Genomic DNA, 17,148 nt, shown 5'->3' on the forward strand with positions numbered 1-17,148 from the left:
TACATGAATGGAGGGGGTGTGTTGTGACGCTGCCACTGTCTGCAAGGAGATCCTTTGGACAGGGGATAAATGTTTACAGCGGAGTTTCCCTTTAAGTATAAGAAGTAGTTAACAGTATTTTAAGTCACGTAGTCTTTACAAAAAAAATAAAAATACTATGAAAAACCTTTTCAACTGGAGAAAAAACTAGAGCAATAGGATGTACAGAGGATGAGCAATTAACTAATGTACAAGAATCATAGCCGGGAAACAACTTTTTATCTATTGCAGATTAGGAAGCAAAAGTTATACAAAGCTCAATAGAACATGTGTTTCTAATAATCTGAGTAATGTGTAGTGTAAACTATGACTTGAGTTGCTATGAAAAGTGGAGCCAAGTGACACAACATCTCGCACTGTGCAATAATCCTACATATAACCCATATCATGTTCAGAAACATTTTCAGTATTTGGTTCTGTAGTCATGGTGACTTTTCTCAGTTTTATTTAATCAATTACTGAGACTTTTTTTTTTTTTTTTTTTAAACCACGTACAATTACTGCACAGAAATCCAAAGAACAAGGAGATATCTGGCACCAGTTGGATGAATGTACAATCTTGCTTTATTTGTAAAAAATGTTCACATAAACCAGGTATAAATAGGTAAAATATCTGACGCTTTTCACTCAATGTCGAGCTAAGTCATAGAGTACCCAATGTACCCAATGTACCCAATGTACCCAATGTACTCTATGACTAAGCTCGGGATCGAGTGAAACGCACCAGAGATATTTTACCTGTTTATATCTGTTTCATGTAAAAAAAGCAAGATTGTACGTTCATCCAGCTGGTGCCAGATATCTCCTTGTTCTTAGGATTCCTGTGTGGGTGCAGATTGGGGTGAGCTGTTACCTGCTTTCTTGTGTATTACTGCACAGAAGGGCCGCGTGCTAAATGTGCACTAGGGAAACATATGAACATACAAACTCCACGTAAATTTTGCATATTAACAATTTAGTCCTGTGCCACATAAATTGACATGCTGCAGACTGTAAAGTTCCACAGTAAGTAGATGAGATTTGAAAAATTAAATCTACTTTGCTGGTACTGTTATCCGCTGTGGATTTCCCATCAGAATTTCCATTCAGGAAATCCATTTAGTGTGTATTTAATAATATCAGCGATTCCCTTAAGATATCTTTCCATCGTGTCAGATATACCCATTATATCACTGACCTCAATGGATGTAGAACCCAGGCTCTTTGCCCTGATGGATCTATAAGAACAACCCTATAAATATGTATTGAATTTGTTTTTTCACGTTAAAAGATAACACATTATATACAGTATTACACATATGTCCTGAACTGTAGGATAAAATCAAGTGAGAAAGTTTCATGTAGATCCTGATGTAAAGTCAAGTAAAGTGCAGCCAAATAGAAAGCTGACGCTCCAAATTACATGTTCAAATGCCCAACTCTTTGGGGGAAATTTATCAAAACCTAGGTTTCCAAACAGGTTTTTTTTTCTGGAGTGTAGTGTATTGAAGTTTATTCAAAAGAAATGGGAAATGATTCTATGTTTATGGCTAAAAAACTGCAAATTTTACAGTGTGTGAACATATCTTAACCGCCAGGGTCACAAATGACTTCAAAATGCATGATTTCTTATCATGCCAACCCAAGGACTGTGACTGTGAAATCCAGGCCAAGACAAATTGGCCCAGTTCTGAAGCCACTAGATAAGTGTCTCTAATGAAGTGGACATTGAGTTTACACAGTATGGCTATTATCTTTGTCTGGTGCATAGCTATTGTGGATGTTCCTGCTTTAAAGGGGTACTCCAGTGGAAAACTTTTTTTTTTTTTTTAAGTCAACTGGTGCCAGAAAGTTAAACAGATTTGTAAATTACTTCTATTAAAAAAAATCTTAATCCTTCCAGCATTTATTAGCTGCTGAATACTACAGAGGAAATTATTTTCTTCTTGGAACACAGAGCTCTCTGTTGACATCTCTGTCCATTTTAGGAACTGTCCAGAGCAGCATATGTTTGATATGGGGATTTTCTCCTACTCTAGACAGTTCTTAAAATGGATAGAGATGTCAGCAGAGAGCACTGTGGTCATGATCTCAGCAGAGAGCTCTGTGTTCCAAAAATAAAATAAAAAATAATTTCCTCTGTAAGTACTGGAAGGGCTAAGATTTTTTAATAGAAGTAATTTACAAATCTGTTTAACTTTCTGACACCAGTTGATTAAAAATAATAATAATAATAATTTTCCACCGAAGTACCCCTTTAAAGGTTTCAGCAGAATTTTGGCAAGAATATAAAAAGAACATATATGGCCAGTTTCATCTTGGACATGTGTTAGGAATATTTGTGGTCACAGCAGTTACCGTTACAAATTGTTTGTATTCAAGTATATAAATATAAGTAATATTGAGCTGAAAGATGGAAGAGCTGTTGGAATAGCTATCTTATTTGTATGATCAGCTTCACATGCCATTTATCTACCTTTACCAGTATCATTGTTACATATACATAAACTCATCCTGCAGCACTGGGAGCATGTAATATATTTGATTTTTAGAGCCAAGCCAGAATAAAATAAAAAAAATGGAATAAAAATATCTTTGTGGCTTGATACATCTTCACAAAACATTAAGCCAAATCTTAGGCTGCCAACAGTCAATTCTGCCAAACGTCTAGAAAGATAAGATACAGCCCACAGGGAATTAAAAGGCTTCAGGACTGCCAGCTTGAAGGAACGCACAGCATAAACATTCCCTGAGTTCTGCTGCTTGCAGAATTCTTGAGTCCAGCCTTTAGTCTTCAGACATATTAATACTTCCAGACAAATGACACATTCATTATCAAGCTGGGCATGTAATAGCAGAATTTTTTAACCCCATGTGCTAAAGGAGAACATTAAAAAGATTATATAGGAACACACGGCACTTCTGAAATTCAGTACAGTCTAATAGACTCCCAGACACCCAAGAAAAAGGACAGGAGCCAATTTTCCGTCTCCTCTATTTTCTACCTACACAGCTCTCATTACCTGCTTTATGCAGAATAGCAGTAGCAGCAATAGAATAATTCTAGCCAGTATGTAGAATAGTTAGCAGCAATGCATGTGACAGATTGGAAGGCAGCAGGAGGGAGCTAATGGGGCTAACTAGATCCATCAAAGCCCGTAACAATGACAAAAAAAGAGCTGCTATGAAATAAAATACTGTTAAAGATTATCTAGAAATGCAGTTTTCTAAAAGGAGAACACTGATATGGTCTGTACTGAAAATAAACTAAATTGTTGAGATTACAGCAATAATTTTGACTGTCACTATTATGTTTTTAAATTGTTGTCCTGAATGTAAAGTGGTTTGTACATGTGAGCAAAATATTCTGTAAATTGTCAGAATATGCTATTTTCAAAACTAGCACAATGGCCCTGATTCATCAAAATGTGGGAGAGAAAAGAGAGATTTTGCCCCCAGCTACCTCAATTGCTCAACCGCAATCACAGCTCAGTATTTACCAGAGCTTGTTACAGGGGTTGTCTGGTGGAATTTATTACTTATCTTTAAAGGAGAATGGGGGGCAACAGCTGCTGGCCTTGAGATCCCAGGAGAGGTTGAAACCAATCCCGCGAAGCGTAGTTGGGAAGAGTGAAGAAAAAAGGGTCTCGCTTGGTAGGCGCTGCTGTATTGTTGCCAGGAGAGATGGAATCCAGACTTGGAAACTTGATATGGTAAACCAAAGGGTTTTATTGAAAATGATAGCAGTTAAAACAATAAAAGTGGCTGCAGAATAGGATGATGCGTTTCGGAGGAACACCTTCCTCCTTCTTCAGATCAGTATGGTACAATAACAAACATTACAGGTATATATAGGGAGTAAAAGGACGCCAATATGGCTGGGAGGAGACATGGCGGAGCACCCTAACAACGGCTCCAGCAGAGACATGGCTGCCGCAGCCATGCACCCGTAATGCGGCTAGCAATTGGTCCCGCCTCTAACCACTCCCAACCACCACAAACATCATCCATAACCATCATAATAATAAAACAGCAATCACTATCAACTTCTTATTTAAAATGATGATGTTTTATACACTTTTTAATGCATTTTGTGTATTTCTCATGAACATGTTTTTAATGTAAGTTATGCATCTGGGTACTAATAACCTGCATGCGTCGTATGTCTTAGGGGGGATTAAACTGGCAGAGTCACTGGTAGAGAAGGATCTGGGTGTACTTGTAGATCACAGACTACAGAATAGCATGCAATGTCAGGCTGCTGCTTCCAAAGCCGGCAGGATATTGTCATGTATAAAAAGAGGCATGGACTCAAGGGACAGGGACATAATACTCCCCCTTTATAAAGCATTGGTACGGCCTCACCTGGAATATGCTGTTCAGTTTTGGTCACCTGTCCATAAAAGGGACACTGCGGAGTTGGAAAGGGTGCAGAGACGCGCGACTAAACTAATATGGGGCATGGAACATCTTAGCTATGAGGAGCGATTAAAGGAGTTACAATTGTTTAGTCTTGAGAAGAGACGTTTAAGGGGGGATATGATAAACGTATATAAGTATATTAATGGCCCATACAAAAAATATGGAGAAAAACTGTTCCAGGTTAAACCCCCCCAAAGGACGAGGGGGCACTCCCTCCGTCTGGAGAAAAAAAAGTTTAGTCTCAAGGGGCGACACGCCTTCTTTACCGTGAGGACTGTGAATTTATGGAACGGTCTACCTCAGGAACTGGTCACAGCAGGAACAATTAACAGCTTTAAAACAGGATTAGATACATTCCTGGAACAAAATAAGATTAATGCTTATGAAGAAATATAAAATCTCATCCCTTCCCCAATATCGCGCCACACCCCTACCCCTTAATTCCCTGGTTGAACTTGATGGACATATGTCTTTTTTCGACCGTACTAACTATGTAACTATGTAACTATGTCTCCTCCCAGCCATATTGGAGCCCTTTTACTCCCTATATATACCTGCATTGTTTGTTACTGTACCATACTGATCTGAAGATGGAGGAAGGTGTTCCTCCCAAATGCACCATCCTATTCTGCAGCCACTTTTATTGTTTTAACTAGAGATGAGCGAATTTACAGTAAATTCGATTCGTCACGAACTTCTCGGCTCGGCAGTTGATGACTTATCCTGCATAAATTAGTTCAGCTTTCAGGTGCTCCGGTGGCCTGGAAAAGGTGGATACAGTCCTAGGAAGGAGTCTCCTAGGACTGTATCCACCTTTTGCAGCCCACGGGAGCACCTGAAAGCTGAACTCATTTATGCAGGATAAGCCATCAACTGCCGAGCCGAGAAGTCCGTGACGAATCGAATTTACTGTAAATTCGCTCATCTCTAGTTTTAACTGCTACCATTTTCAATAAAACCCTTTGGTTTACCATATCACGTTTTCAAGTCTGGATTCCATCTCTCCTGGCAACAATACAGCAGCGCCTACCAAGCATGACCCTTTTTTCTTCACTCTTCTGAACTACGTTTTCCCAGGTTGCAGTGCAGCCTGAGACATTACATCACTAGTCAGGCGTTCAGAGGGAGCCTGTCTTTCTTTCAATAGGTGGAGCGACTGATGAGTGGGAGGAAGATCATTTTGTTTTTTGCAACTGCTGGAGGCACCCTGGTCAGAAAACAATGGCCTATTGCATTGAAAGAATCACAGGTGTGTTTCAATGGGTGGGGTGGCCGATGTGTGGGAGAAAGAAATGTGACCTCACACTTACAAACAAGGAATTATGGGATTTGTAGTTTAAGGAAAAGAATAAACAAACAGGAAGAAGCATCATGTGACGCAAAACGGACATTGCCTTGCCCCTGCAACCGCCCCTCTCCCCAGCAGTGTGTCAGCTTTATTGACTTGATGTTTGTTCCAGCGAAACTACAATAAACATCTGGTTCAAGACTACAGTGTGGTCAGTGCCATGTCGTTCTAAAGCTCTCTCTTAGATTAATTTATGTTGCGAACTGTATTGACATTGAGCACCACTTGTCTAAGCTGACCGCTTACTACTTTTGTGCCTCATACGTGCATTACACAGCTTAGTTCACACTTGCAGTGCGTAGCTGCGCTTTCTCTTTGGTTTATATCAGTGTAGTTAAAGGGGTACTCCGACGCAAAACATTTTATCCCCTATCTAAAGGATAGGGGATAAGATGTTAGATTGTGGGGATCCCGCCGCTGGGGACCCCTGCGATCGCTGGCGCGGCATCCCGGTCATCCGTGCACAGAGCGAACTTTGCTCCTTGCCGGATGACTGGCGACTACAGCCACCGCAACCCCCTATATTCAGGTCTATGGGAGGAGGCGTGACGGCTACATACTAGCCATAATGCCCCCTCCCATAGACATGAATAGAGGGGGCGTGGCGTGACATCACGAACACGGGAGCTACATGCTCCCGTGTTCCGGATACCGCTGCCGCCAGCCCAGAGATCGCAGGAGTCCCCATCGGCAGGACCCCCGCAATCTAACATCTTATCCCCTTTTCTTTTGATAGGGGATAAGAAGTTTTGCACCGGAGTACCCCTTTAAGCCCTAGTGGACAGAATGGAAACTGCAAGATTTCAAGATTAGTTCAAAATATAGATTGCTAAATAGAAAGCAACAAACAAAACAAAAGCAAAATAAAATTGTCAACAACTCAAGGACTTTAACATAAAGAGTACCTGTCATTTGGAAAAAAAAACTTTTGACAGGTCCGAGCGACATTGACATGCCTAGCGAGAGTGTTCCATCCCCTGACAATCAGGAGAAGTCTGCGCTGCAGCATGTTCCTCTCCCTACTCTGTTTCACGTAATCGAGATATACTCACAGACTTACATTGCGAGATTGTCTCGATCATGTGACATCATTAAGAAACATTACAGCCTGTTGCCTGTTTCTCTCTTCTCACTTGTACTACCTCCAGTGACCCAGAAGGGGAGAAGGGAAAGAGTAATGTTTTACAGAACTTTTCTTCATGTTATCACCCTCTTTACCAATTTGGGAGGAACTAAAATGTGAGATGAGAAGTTGCATCTGATGTAAATAATCAAGACATTTGTCAACAACATTTACCAACATACAGTTTTTTTTTCTATGTGTACTTCTGGTAAATATTTGAAGAGATTTGCACATACGGTAGTTATAAAAGTTCACGTATGATCTCTATTTTGTATCTACTTTTAAATACTATACAGGTATGGGGATATATATTTCTTATTTTATAATTTATCAAATACAACATTTTATATTTGTATATATTTAGATATTTCATCAAAAGTGTAAACACTGTCCTTTCAACAAAAGGGTCTAATGATATTAATGATACAGCATTCAACCATCCTGGCCACAGGTACCATTGTTTACAGATAGGCATTCAAGCTAAATTTCAAATCATAGTGAACAAAATCATAATCCTAAAGTTACTGTAAGGTTAAAACACTGGTAAACTAAATATATAAATCTTACCCCAAGGAGTAGACACGACATTGCTTACTTCTGATCTGGTGTGCTAAGCTGAATTTATTATCCAGGCAGACGGTCCAGGGCTTCAGAGTGTCAACCACATGATCTGTCAGTCCATTGGTCACCAAGTGAGAACAAGTGATCTATGAAGAAGGAATATGGCTTCTGACATTCTTTTCCATACAGAAAATGCACTTATATGGACAGCACAATAGACAAGCTTCCAATTTTCCAGCATTTTCTAATGTTAGCATCAATCAATAGTTTCTGTACATTTTACTGAATAGGAGTCTATCAGTGGATTTATGCAGCCGAATCAAAGGTAGTATGAAATTTTGGCACAGGATAGATTGCAAGGTAGAGGATTTAGCCTTAGTTCACATGTGACTGGTGCTCATATTAAAAAAGCCATTAATAGAGCTCAATGTTTTTTTTTCAGTTTACCTTATAAATTCTGTTTACCTGAGAATTTGTGATATAACGTAGGAATCGTCTAGCTTCTTCTTCAAGTGAATGTGAATGACCAGCCCAGGGCTGTAGATCAATATGCCAACGCACAGGCTGAAAGCAAATAAAAAATGTTAATCATCTAGGAATATAAACCCCTTTGGATAGGGGATAAGATGTCTAGGGTGGGAGTACCCCTTTAAGCAAAAAATAAATAAAAAAATGCCTTCAGAACATGCTTACAAAAGCAAACGTTGATAAATCATAATCATATCATAATCCTAATTCTGGGAGTCTGGGAGGACCATCCCTAAAGTGTTGGCAAGATTGCATGGCGAAATCCAACAAAAATATTGGACTGTTGACTCTTTCTGAAAGAGAGCTAATTTGCAAACATTCTTTAATGTGATAATTTTATTGACAATATAAAATATACAAATATGTCCATAATATAACCAGACCATAATATCTAAGCTGTTGACATTCTTTTACATTTCATTGTAGCAAGAAAATCCAAGGCAACTGTATTTATCAAGATTTTTTACAGTCCAAGTATTTACTTTTACCTTGTTGGTTAGTACTTACTGCATAGTTATGCATTAACATGCACATTCCATAGTTACTTTTAACCTATATTTGTCATTTCAGCTGACCTTTCAGATTAAACTGTTGAGTATATGTGGAATAGCAGTAATACTGGCCAATAGATGGCTTTTATCTTGCATTTATTATAGGTTTTCTCGCTGCAGGCTCCATATCTGTCAGGGCTCATCCTTCATGGCATTTTCATTGAACTAATGACCCATTGTCTATTAAGGTTCTTTCACATGTACATCTGCTGCAGATTTCACACTGTGGATTTAAGGTTGCAGATTTTATGCTGCACAGCATAAAGTCTGCAGCATCATATGCCCATCATAAAATCTGTGAAATGTGAAAGTTGTAGTGGGATATGTATATATGAACATACCCTTAAAGAAGCATCAATAGTCCTACAGTGCTATCTGTTTTTAATCCAGCACAGCTGCATCCATATATTGCATTACTTTAGCTGTGCCATGCGACCACCACTTTGATCATTAGTAAATTACAGTGCTTTATATGTCGCAGAAATTGGTCTGTCCTTGGTCAGGTTACTTCCTGTGGCCTACAGGATGACATTTTAACCTATCAGATCAATCCAGGCAGCTCACATAGTGCTTTAAGGTGGATTTTTATCAGCAAACAGAGTAAATGATTAGTCCAATGGGGGGTGGGGTCGGAAAAGTAAAGGGGCATGTTTCTCTTATAAAATATATTACAAAGTTTCTTTTAGTATCTTGTACTATTGATTTACACAAAGTTTGGTGAAATAACAGTCACCATTTAATAAAGAGTCAGTATAATTATATCAACTGAATTGCCATACTTTAGTCCTACCATATGTCACTGCAAACTAAAACACAAGTAAATTGGCAAATATACAAACAGAACGAATTACTGTCTGGATAGCCCCAAAGAATAAAGAGAAAAGGGAGACATGACTGAAACCTTTATATATTTTAAAGAGTTAAATAATGGTCAGGAAGGGAAGTGTTTTTTAATCAGAAACTGAACACAAGAGGGGGGGGGGGGCTCTCAATCTTAAGTTCTTTGGGGGAAAGATTAGGAGCACCATGAAAAAATATTATTTACCTGAAAGAGTAGTGGATGCTTGGAACAATCGTCCAGCAGATGTGGTTAGTAACTTCTTAAACACTTAACGCACCAGGACGTACTTTTACGTCCTATACATGAAGCAGGCACAGGAGCTGCTCTTGCTACATGCACGACAGGTCCCGACTGCTTTCAGCAGCCAGGGACCTGCCAGTAATTGTCGAAATATCAGCGATTGTGCTGATGTCCGCCATTAACCCCTCAGATGCCATGATCAATACAGATTCCGTCATCTGCAGCAATGCAGTGCTTTAAATGGCAGGATAATAAGATAATCCATGAGGTCGGACGGAGGTCTCCTTACCTGCCTCCTGCCGTCATTATAGGATCTTCTCCTTTGGTCTGCCTTCTAGCAGACCAAAGAAGAAGATTGCAAATACTACCGATCAGTGCTATGCCTATGCATAGCACTGAACAGTATAAGCAATCTGATGGTTGCTATAAATAGTCCCCTGAAGGAAAATAAAAATTTTAAAAAACTTGCAAAAAAGTAGAATACATTTTTCCTATTTATTACATTCCAAAAAATTATAAAAAGTGATTAAAAAGAGTCCCATATATGCAAAAGTGGTACTAAAAATAAACTAAAGATCACGCAAAAAAAAAAGCTCTCATACAGCCCTGTATATGAAAAAAATTAAAAAGTTGTAGGGGGTCAGAAGAGAGCAATTTTAAATATACAAATTTTGTCATTTTAAAAGTAATACAATTATAGAAAAGCATGTAAACATGGGTATCATTTTAATCGTATTGACCTACAGAGTAAATAAACCATGTAATTTTTACCATAAAGTTTACAGTGTGAAAACGTAACCCTCCTAAGCTTCGGGCGGGGGTTGTGACACGCTGCTCAGGGGAGAGCCGGGGCTCTGTAAAGGAGATTGGGGGGGGGGGGGGACCCAGCGCTCAGACCCCTGGGATTTTAAACTTATGGGATCTAAATCTTCGGTGGATAGGGGATGTTTTTTTGCATGAGACTACTCCTTTAAAGGGGTGCTCCGGAGGGAATTTTTTTTTTTTCAAATCAACTAGTCCCAGAAAGTTATACAGATTTGTAAATTACTTCTATTTAAAAATCTTATGCCTTCCAGTATTTATAAGCTGCTGTATGCTACAGAGGAAGTTGTATAGTTCTTTTCTGTCTGACCACCATGCTCTCTGCTGTTCGTGTCAGGTCCGTGTCAGGAACCGTGCAGAACAGGAGCAAATCCCTGTAGCAAACCTCTCCTGCTCTAGACAGTTGCTGTCATGGGCTGAGGTGGCATCAGAGTGCACTATGGTCAGACTGGAAAGAACTACACAACTTCCTCTGAAGCATACAGCAATTGATAAGAACTAGAAGGCTTAAGATTGTTATATAAAAGTCATTTACAAATCTGTATAACTTTCTGGAACCAGTTGATTAAAAAAATTTTTTTGCTCTGAAGCACCCCTATAAGGCCCAAATGGGCTGTGTCCATAAAGGGGAAACTCTGGTGGGAAAAAAATGTTTTTATTTTTTTATTTTTTATTATTATTATCTGGTGCCAGAAAGTTAAACAGATTTGTAAATTATTTCTATTTAAGAATCATAAGCCTTCCAGTACTTATCAGCTGCTGTTTACTACAGAGAAAGTTATGGAGTTTTTTCCGCCATGTCTGTAGACCTCATCCTTACCCCTGCTGGAAGTAGTGTAGTTCTTTATAATTTGCCAGTGTCACATTACATCAGCAAATTACATCATTGCCGAGGGCTTGGCTTTCTTCACCATCCAGCTTCAAGCCTACCCTCAGTGCCATTCAAAGGCCCTGCTTCTGAGAGCTGAGCAGCAACCCCTTTAAAGAGTTCCTGTCATGAAATAAACTATACTAAACTAACTTCCACTATGTACCCTAACCAGGGGCGGACTGACACCACTCAGGGCCCCCGAACCAAATAAAGCAAGGGCCCGCCCCTGGCCCAACACCTGCCCCGCCCAGTATGTACATGAATATTTGCCATAGATAGGGGGTGCAGTGCACTTGAGGCTATGATGTACTTTGAGGGATGGCAATGCCAATAACCTTAACTACACCAAGCGCTTAAAAACACTCAACTATACTCCTCCTTTTTGTGCCAACTTGGGATCTCTGTCTGCGATACCCAGTCCAACTTGGCTCCAGCCTTCACTCACCTTAAATAGGCACTACGGTGGAAAACATTTTTTTAAATCAACTGGTGCCAGAAAGTTAAACAGATTTGTAAATTACTTCTATTAAAAAATCTTATTCCTACCAGTACTTATTAGCGGCTGCATACTTCAGAGGAAATTCTTTTCTTTTTGGATTTTTTTTTTCTGTCATGACCACAATGCTCTCTGCTGACACCTCTGTCCATTTTAGGAAATGTCCAGAGCAGCATATGTTTGCTATGGGGAATTTCTCCTGCTTTGGACAGTTCCTGACAGACAGAGGTGTCAGCAGAGAGCACTGTGGTCGTGACAGAAGAGAAATCCAAAAAGAAAAGAATTTCCTCTGTAGTATACAGCCGCTAATAAGGAAGGATTAAGATTTTTTAATAGAAGTAATTTACAAATCTGTTTAACTTTCTAGCACCAGTTGATTTAAAAAGAGAAAAAAAAAAAAAAGTTTTTCACAGGAGTACCTGCCTTTCACAGCTAACTACATGATGGCACAGTCAGATATATAACTCATCTCTGACTGTGCCATCATATAGTGAGCGGTGAAAGGCAGATAAAAAATAGCAACTAGTCCATTAATAAGCCACACACTTTACCTTTTTTGCCTCCTGCTTGGGCGAGGCTGAGGCCTCTAAGATTTATTAAAGAAATAGCACAGCAGCACAGAGTATTTCTGGAGAGAACTGTAGTGAGGCAGACTGTCTGAAATACTCTGTGCTGCTGAAGCCTACTCCTGCCTTTCACCGCTCCCTACATGATGGCACAGTCAGAGATATAAGTTATATGTGAAATATAACTTATATCTATGACTGTACCATCATGTAGGGGGGCGGTGAAAGGAAGGTAGAAGATGGAGTAGGCTTCCCCGCAGCACAGAGTATTTCTGGCAGACAGTCTGCCTCACTACAGTTCCTTCCAGAAATACTCTGTGCTGCTGTGCTATTTCTTTAATAAATCTTAGAGGCCTCAGCCTCACCCAAGCAGAGAGTGGGAAAAGGGCCGCAATACACAAAATGCACTATATCTATTTAGCTGTAGGTTAAAGTACTGCTTTAGACAGCAACTCACAAATGACGTCTTCTCTAATCAGCCTTGTTCCCTTCTCTTCTCCATCTGGTCTGCGCCATCATGACAATTTCTTCCAGCCACAATTCTCCACCATTAAACCTGCAAAACAAACCTATTAGGCTCCACACTTTTTTTCCCATGGGTGACAGAGGGGTGTAGAGGAGTGTACATGGGTGATAGAGGGGTGTAGAGGAGTGTACATGGGTGACAGAGGGTTGTAGAGGAGTGTACATGGGTGACAGAGGAGTGTACATGGGTGACAGAGGAGTGTACATGGGTGACAGAGGGGTGTACATGGGTGACAGAGGAGTGTACATGGGTGACAGAGGGGTGTACATGGGTGGCAGAGGGGTGTAGAGGAGTGTACAAGGGTGAGAGAGGGGTGTAGAGGAGTGTACATGGGTGACAGAGGGGTGTAGAGGAGTGTACAGGGGTGACAGAGGGGTGTAGAGGAGTGTACATGGGAGGCAAAGGGGTGTAGAGGAGTGTACAGGGGTGACAGAGGGGTGTAGAGGAGTGTACAGGGGTGACAGAGGGGTGTAGAGAAGTGTACATGGGTGGTAGAGGGGTGTAGAAGAGTGAACATGGGTGACAGGGGGCATAGGGGGTTACAGAGGGGTGGATAGGGGTGACAAAGGGACAGAGGGGTGAATAGGGGATGGACATGGGTGACAAGGATGTGGTCAGGGGTGGACAATGGAAAGTGAACATTATGGGTGACAGGGGGATGGACAGGGGTGACAGAGAGGTGGATAGGGGGGTGGACATGCATGACAGGAGGGTGAAAAGGGGGTAAAAGAGGGGTGTACAGGAGTGAGAGAGGGGTGGACTGGGGTGACAAAGGGACAGAGGGGTGAATAGGGGGTGGACATGGGTGACAGAGGGGTAGACTAGGGGGTGGATGGGGGGTGATCATGGGTGACAGAGAGATGGACAGGGGTGACAGAGGGGTGGACATGGATGACAGGGGGGTGGACATGGGAGACAGGGGGGGTGAACAGGGGTGACAGGGGGTGAACAGGGGTGACAGAGTGGTGAATAGGGGGGTGGACATGGCTGACAGGGGGGTGTGAACAGGGGTAACAGTGGGGTCAGAGGAGTGAATAGGGGGCGGACATGGTACAGTACCTTAAACAAGCCAGCACAGGGCGCAGCTTGCAGTTCCACGGCATCTTCGGCACGATTTTTGGCTTACTGTGTCGGAGGGGGACGCTGGGTGCGCAGTACGCACGTACGCTGGGACGGGAAATTATAAAAAAAAAATTAATTCACGACAAAATCCTGCGGCATCGTGGGAGCACGGCTTGATCTAGGGGGGGCCATGGTCCCCTCTCGCCCCACCCCATCCAGCGACGCCACTGGTTCTCCAGGGGGCGGGCCCGCCGGCTAAATCATAGACACCGCGGTAGCGGTGCCGGGCCCGGGTGTCACGGGAAATTAAAATATATATATATTTTTTATTTAAAGTGACAGGCGGTGGACAGCGGGCCACCTTCCAGGCCAGGCCTTAGGACGACGGCCGATTGGACCAGCCTGTCAGTCCGCCCCTGACCCTAACTACACCTAACACAGGTGCCTCGCTCATTGCTGATGTGCTTCCTGAGCAAACTCACTGTGAGCACAGTGCCAGCTAAGAGAACATAACCCCCTAGTGGCTAGTTTTTCAAAGCATTAAAAAACCCACATAAATGTTTAAAATTTTAAATCATCGTGATGTACAAAGTGTATTGAAATTAGATAATGTAACACATATCAAAAGTTTTACTTGGTGACAGGTACTCTTTAACTGCAAAGACCCAAGAAGAGATCTGGCATGGAAAATGATGTGCCATACATAAAAAAGATAAGCCTATGAGCCTGCTGATTTCAGATCAGCCCTATGGCCTATGCCTTATGTATGTGTGGTGTCCCAGTACAGGATATGGTCCCGTAGAGTCCTTGTGTCCTGTCAGGTAGAGTCCCTGTATGCTCTCCGGCAGTGTACCCCTATACTGTGAATAGGTTGTATATTAAGGGTAAAGGACCTTTGAGTTTGGTCACATGATTGTTAGTCACATGATAATGTTTGTCACATGTTTAAGTCATATGTTTGTTACCCAGAGAGCAACAGGTGACCCGCAGTTGACCTATGGGCTCCTTGCTCAGCCCCCCTTTATAAACAAGGGGAGGTACTACAATATCTCTTCTTCTGCTGAGGTCAAATCCAGTCCAGACATCTCAGAGCCAGTGTCCAGCACATCTGGAGGCCTCAAGCCTAAACTGCAGCCACAAGCCAGTAAGTTCAGTCATCATAACTAACTGTCAGCATATCAAGTCAAGTCCAGTCAATTCTAGTCAGCGTGTCCTGCACCATAATCTGTCAAGTCACTGCAAGTCATAGCAAGCTACGAGGTCCCCCTTTGTTACTGGTCACCTGTCTGGGATCCTGGCCGACCCTAACCTGGCCTTGGACTATTATTTGCCCTGCCTAATCTAGGACTAGTGATGCTACCGTTTGAGTGGTTCTCGGTTAAAACCACGCCCCGGCGTCACGAACAAGAAGGGGTTAACAACATCTGCCCCTGGGCAACTACTCCTGCCCCTTGCACCTCACATCACACCCCGTGGCTCACCACATATGCAATGGCAGATGTCTGCAAATTTATGGTGGAGTTGAGAGAAATAGCTTTTAGACTAACAAGCTTACATTTGTAGACAATCTATTCAATTTCACATCATGATTCTGTCCTACACTTTAAGAAAATGTCTACAACCTGTTAAAATAGGATGTCAACTTACAGTCATGGCCGTAAATGTTGGCACCCCTGAAATTTTTCAAGAAAATGAAGTATTTCTCACAGAAAAGGATTGCAGTAACACATGTTTTACTATATACATGTTTATTCGCTTTGTGTGTATTGGAACTAAACCAAAAAAGGGAGGAAAAAAAGCAAATTGGATATAATGTTGCATCAAACTCCAAAAAATGGTCTGGACAAAATTATTGGCACCTTTAAATTAATATTTGGTTGCACACCCTTTGGAAAAAATAACTGAAATCAGTCATTCCTATAACCATCAATAAGCTTCTTACACCTCTCAGCCGGAATGTTGGACCACTCTTCTTTTGCAAACTGCTCCAGATCTCTCTTATTGGAAGGGAGCCTTTTCCCAACAACAATTTTAAGATCTCTCCACGGTGTTCAATGGGATTTAGATCTGAACTCATTGCTGGCCACTTCGGAACTCTCCAGCGCTTTGTTGCCATCCATTTCTGGGTGCTTTTTGATGTATGTTTGGAGTCATTGTCCTTCTGGAGGACCCAAGATCTCGGACGCAAACCCAGCTTTCTGACACTGGGCTGTACAGTGCTACCCAAAATCCATTGGTAATCTTCAGATTTCATGATGCCTTGCACACATTCAAGGTGCACAGTGCCAGAGGCAGCAAAACAACTCCAAAGCATAATTGAACCTCCACCATATTTCACTGTAGGTGCTGTGTTCTTTTCTTTGTAGGCCTAATTCCGTTTTCGGTAAACAGTAGAATGATGTGTTTTACCAAAAAGCTCTGTCTTGGTCTCATCTGTCCACAAGATGTTTTCCCAGAAGGATTTTGGCTTATTCAAGTTCATTTTGGCAAAATGTAGTCTTGCTTTTATATGTCTCTGTGTCAGCAGTGGGGTCATCCTGGGTCTCCTGCCATAGCGTTTCATTTCATTTAAATGTCGACGGATAGTTCGCGGTGACACTGATGCTCTCTGAGCCTGCAGAACAGCTTGAATATCTTTGGAACTTGTTTGGGGCTGCTTATCCACCATCTAGACTATCCTGTGTTGACACCTTTCATCAATTTTTCTCTTCCGTCTATGCCCAGGGAGATTAGCTACAGTGCCATGGGTTGCAAATGTCTTGATAATATTGCGCACTGTAGACAAAGGAAAATCTAGATCTCTGGAGATGGACTTGTAACCTTGAGATTGTTGATATTTTTCCACAATTTTGGTTCTCAAGTCCTCAGACAGTTCTCCTCTTTCTGTTGTCCATGTTTAGTGTGGCACACAGACACACAATGCAAAGACTAAAGGAACTTCTCTCCTTTTTATCTGCTTTCAGGTGTGATTTTTATACTGCCCACACCTGTTACTTGCCCCAGGTGAGTTTAAAGGAGCATCACATACTTGAAATAATCTTATTTTTCCACAATTTTGGAAGGGTGCAAATAATTTTATCCAGACAATTTTTGGAGTTTGATGTGACATTATGTCCAATTTGCTTTTTTTCCTCCCTTTTTTGGTTTAGTTCCAATACACACAAAGGGAATAA

The 17,148-nt window shown here is 41.4% G+C and overlaps 1 protein-coding gene across 5 annotated transcripts in view; it reads right to left on the reverse strand.

Annotated features, from left to right (window-relative positions):
* The window catches only part of METTL24 (methyltransferase like 24), a 140,427-nt gene that overhangs the window by 13,538 nt on the left and 109,741 nt on the right, over window positions 1–17,148 (reverse strand). For 3 of the 5 annotated variants that reach the window (XM_056566316.1, XM_056566317.1, XM_056566315.1), the window contains 2 exons: window positions 7,938–8,036; window positions 7,479–7,618 (listed from right to left, as the gene is read on the reverse strand). In XM_056566316.1, the coding sequence (XP_056422291.1) occupies window positions 7,479–7,618; window positions 7,938–8,036 (239 nt within the window). Of the gene's footprint in view, window positions 1–7,478; window positions 7,619–7,937; window positions 8,037–14,940; window positions 15,038–17,148 lie in introns of those variants that run through there. The other 2 variants (XM_056566320.1, XM_056566318.1) reach the window with 2 other exon arrangements.

The sequence above is a fragment of the Hyla sarda genome, chromosome 3 (assembly GCF_029499605.1).
Source record: "Hyla sarda isolate aHylSar1 chromosome 3, aHylSar1.hap1, whole genome shotgun sequence".
Lineage (NCBI taxonomy): Eukaryota > Metazoa > Chordata > Amphibia > Anura > Hylidae > Hyla > Hyla sarda.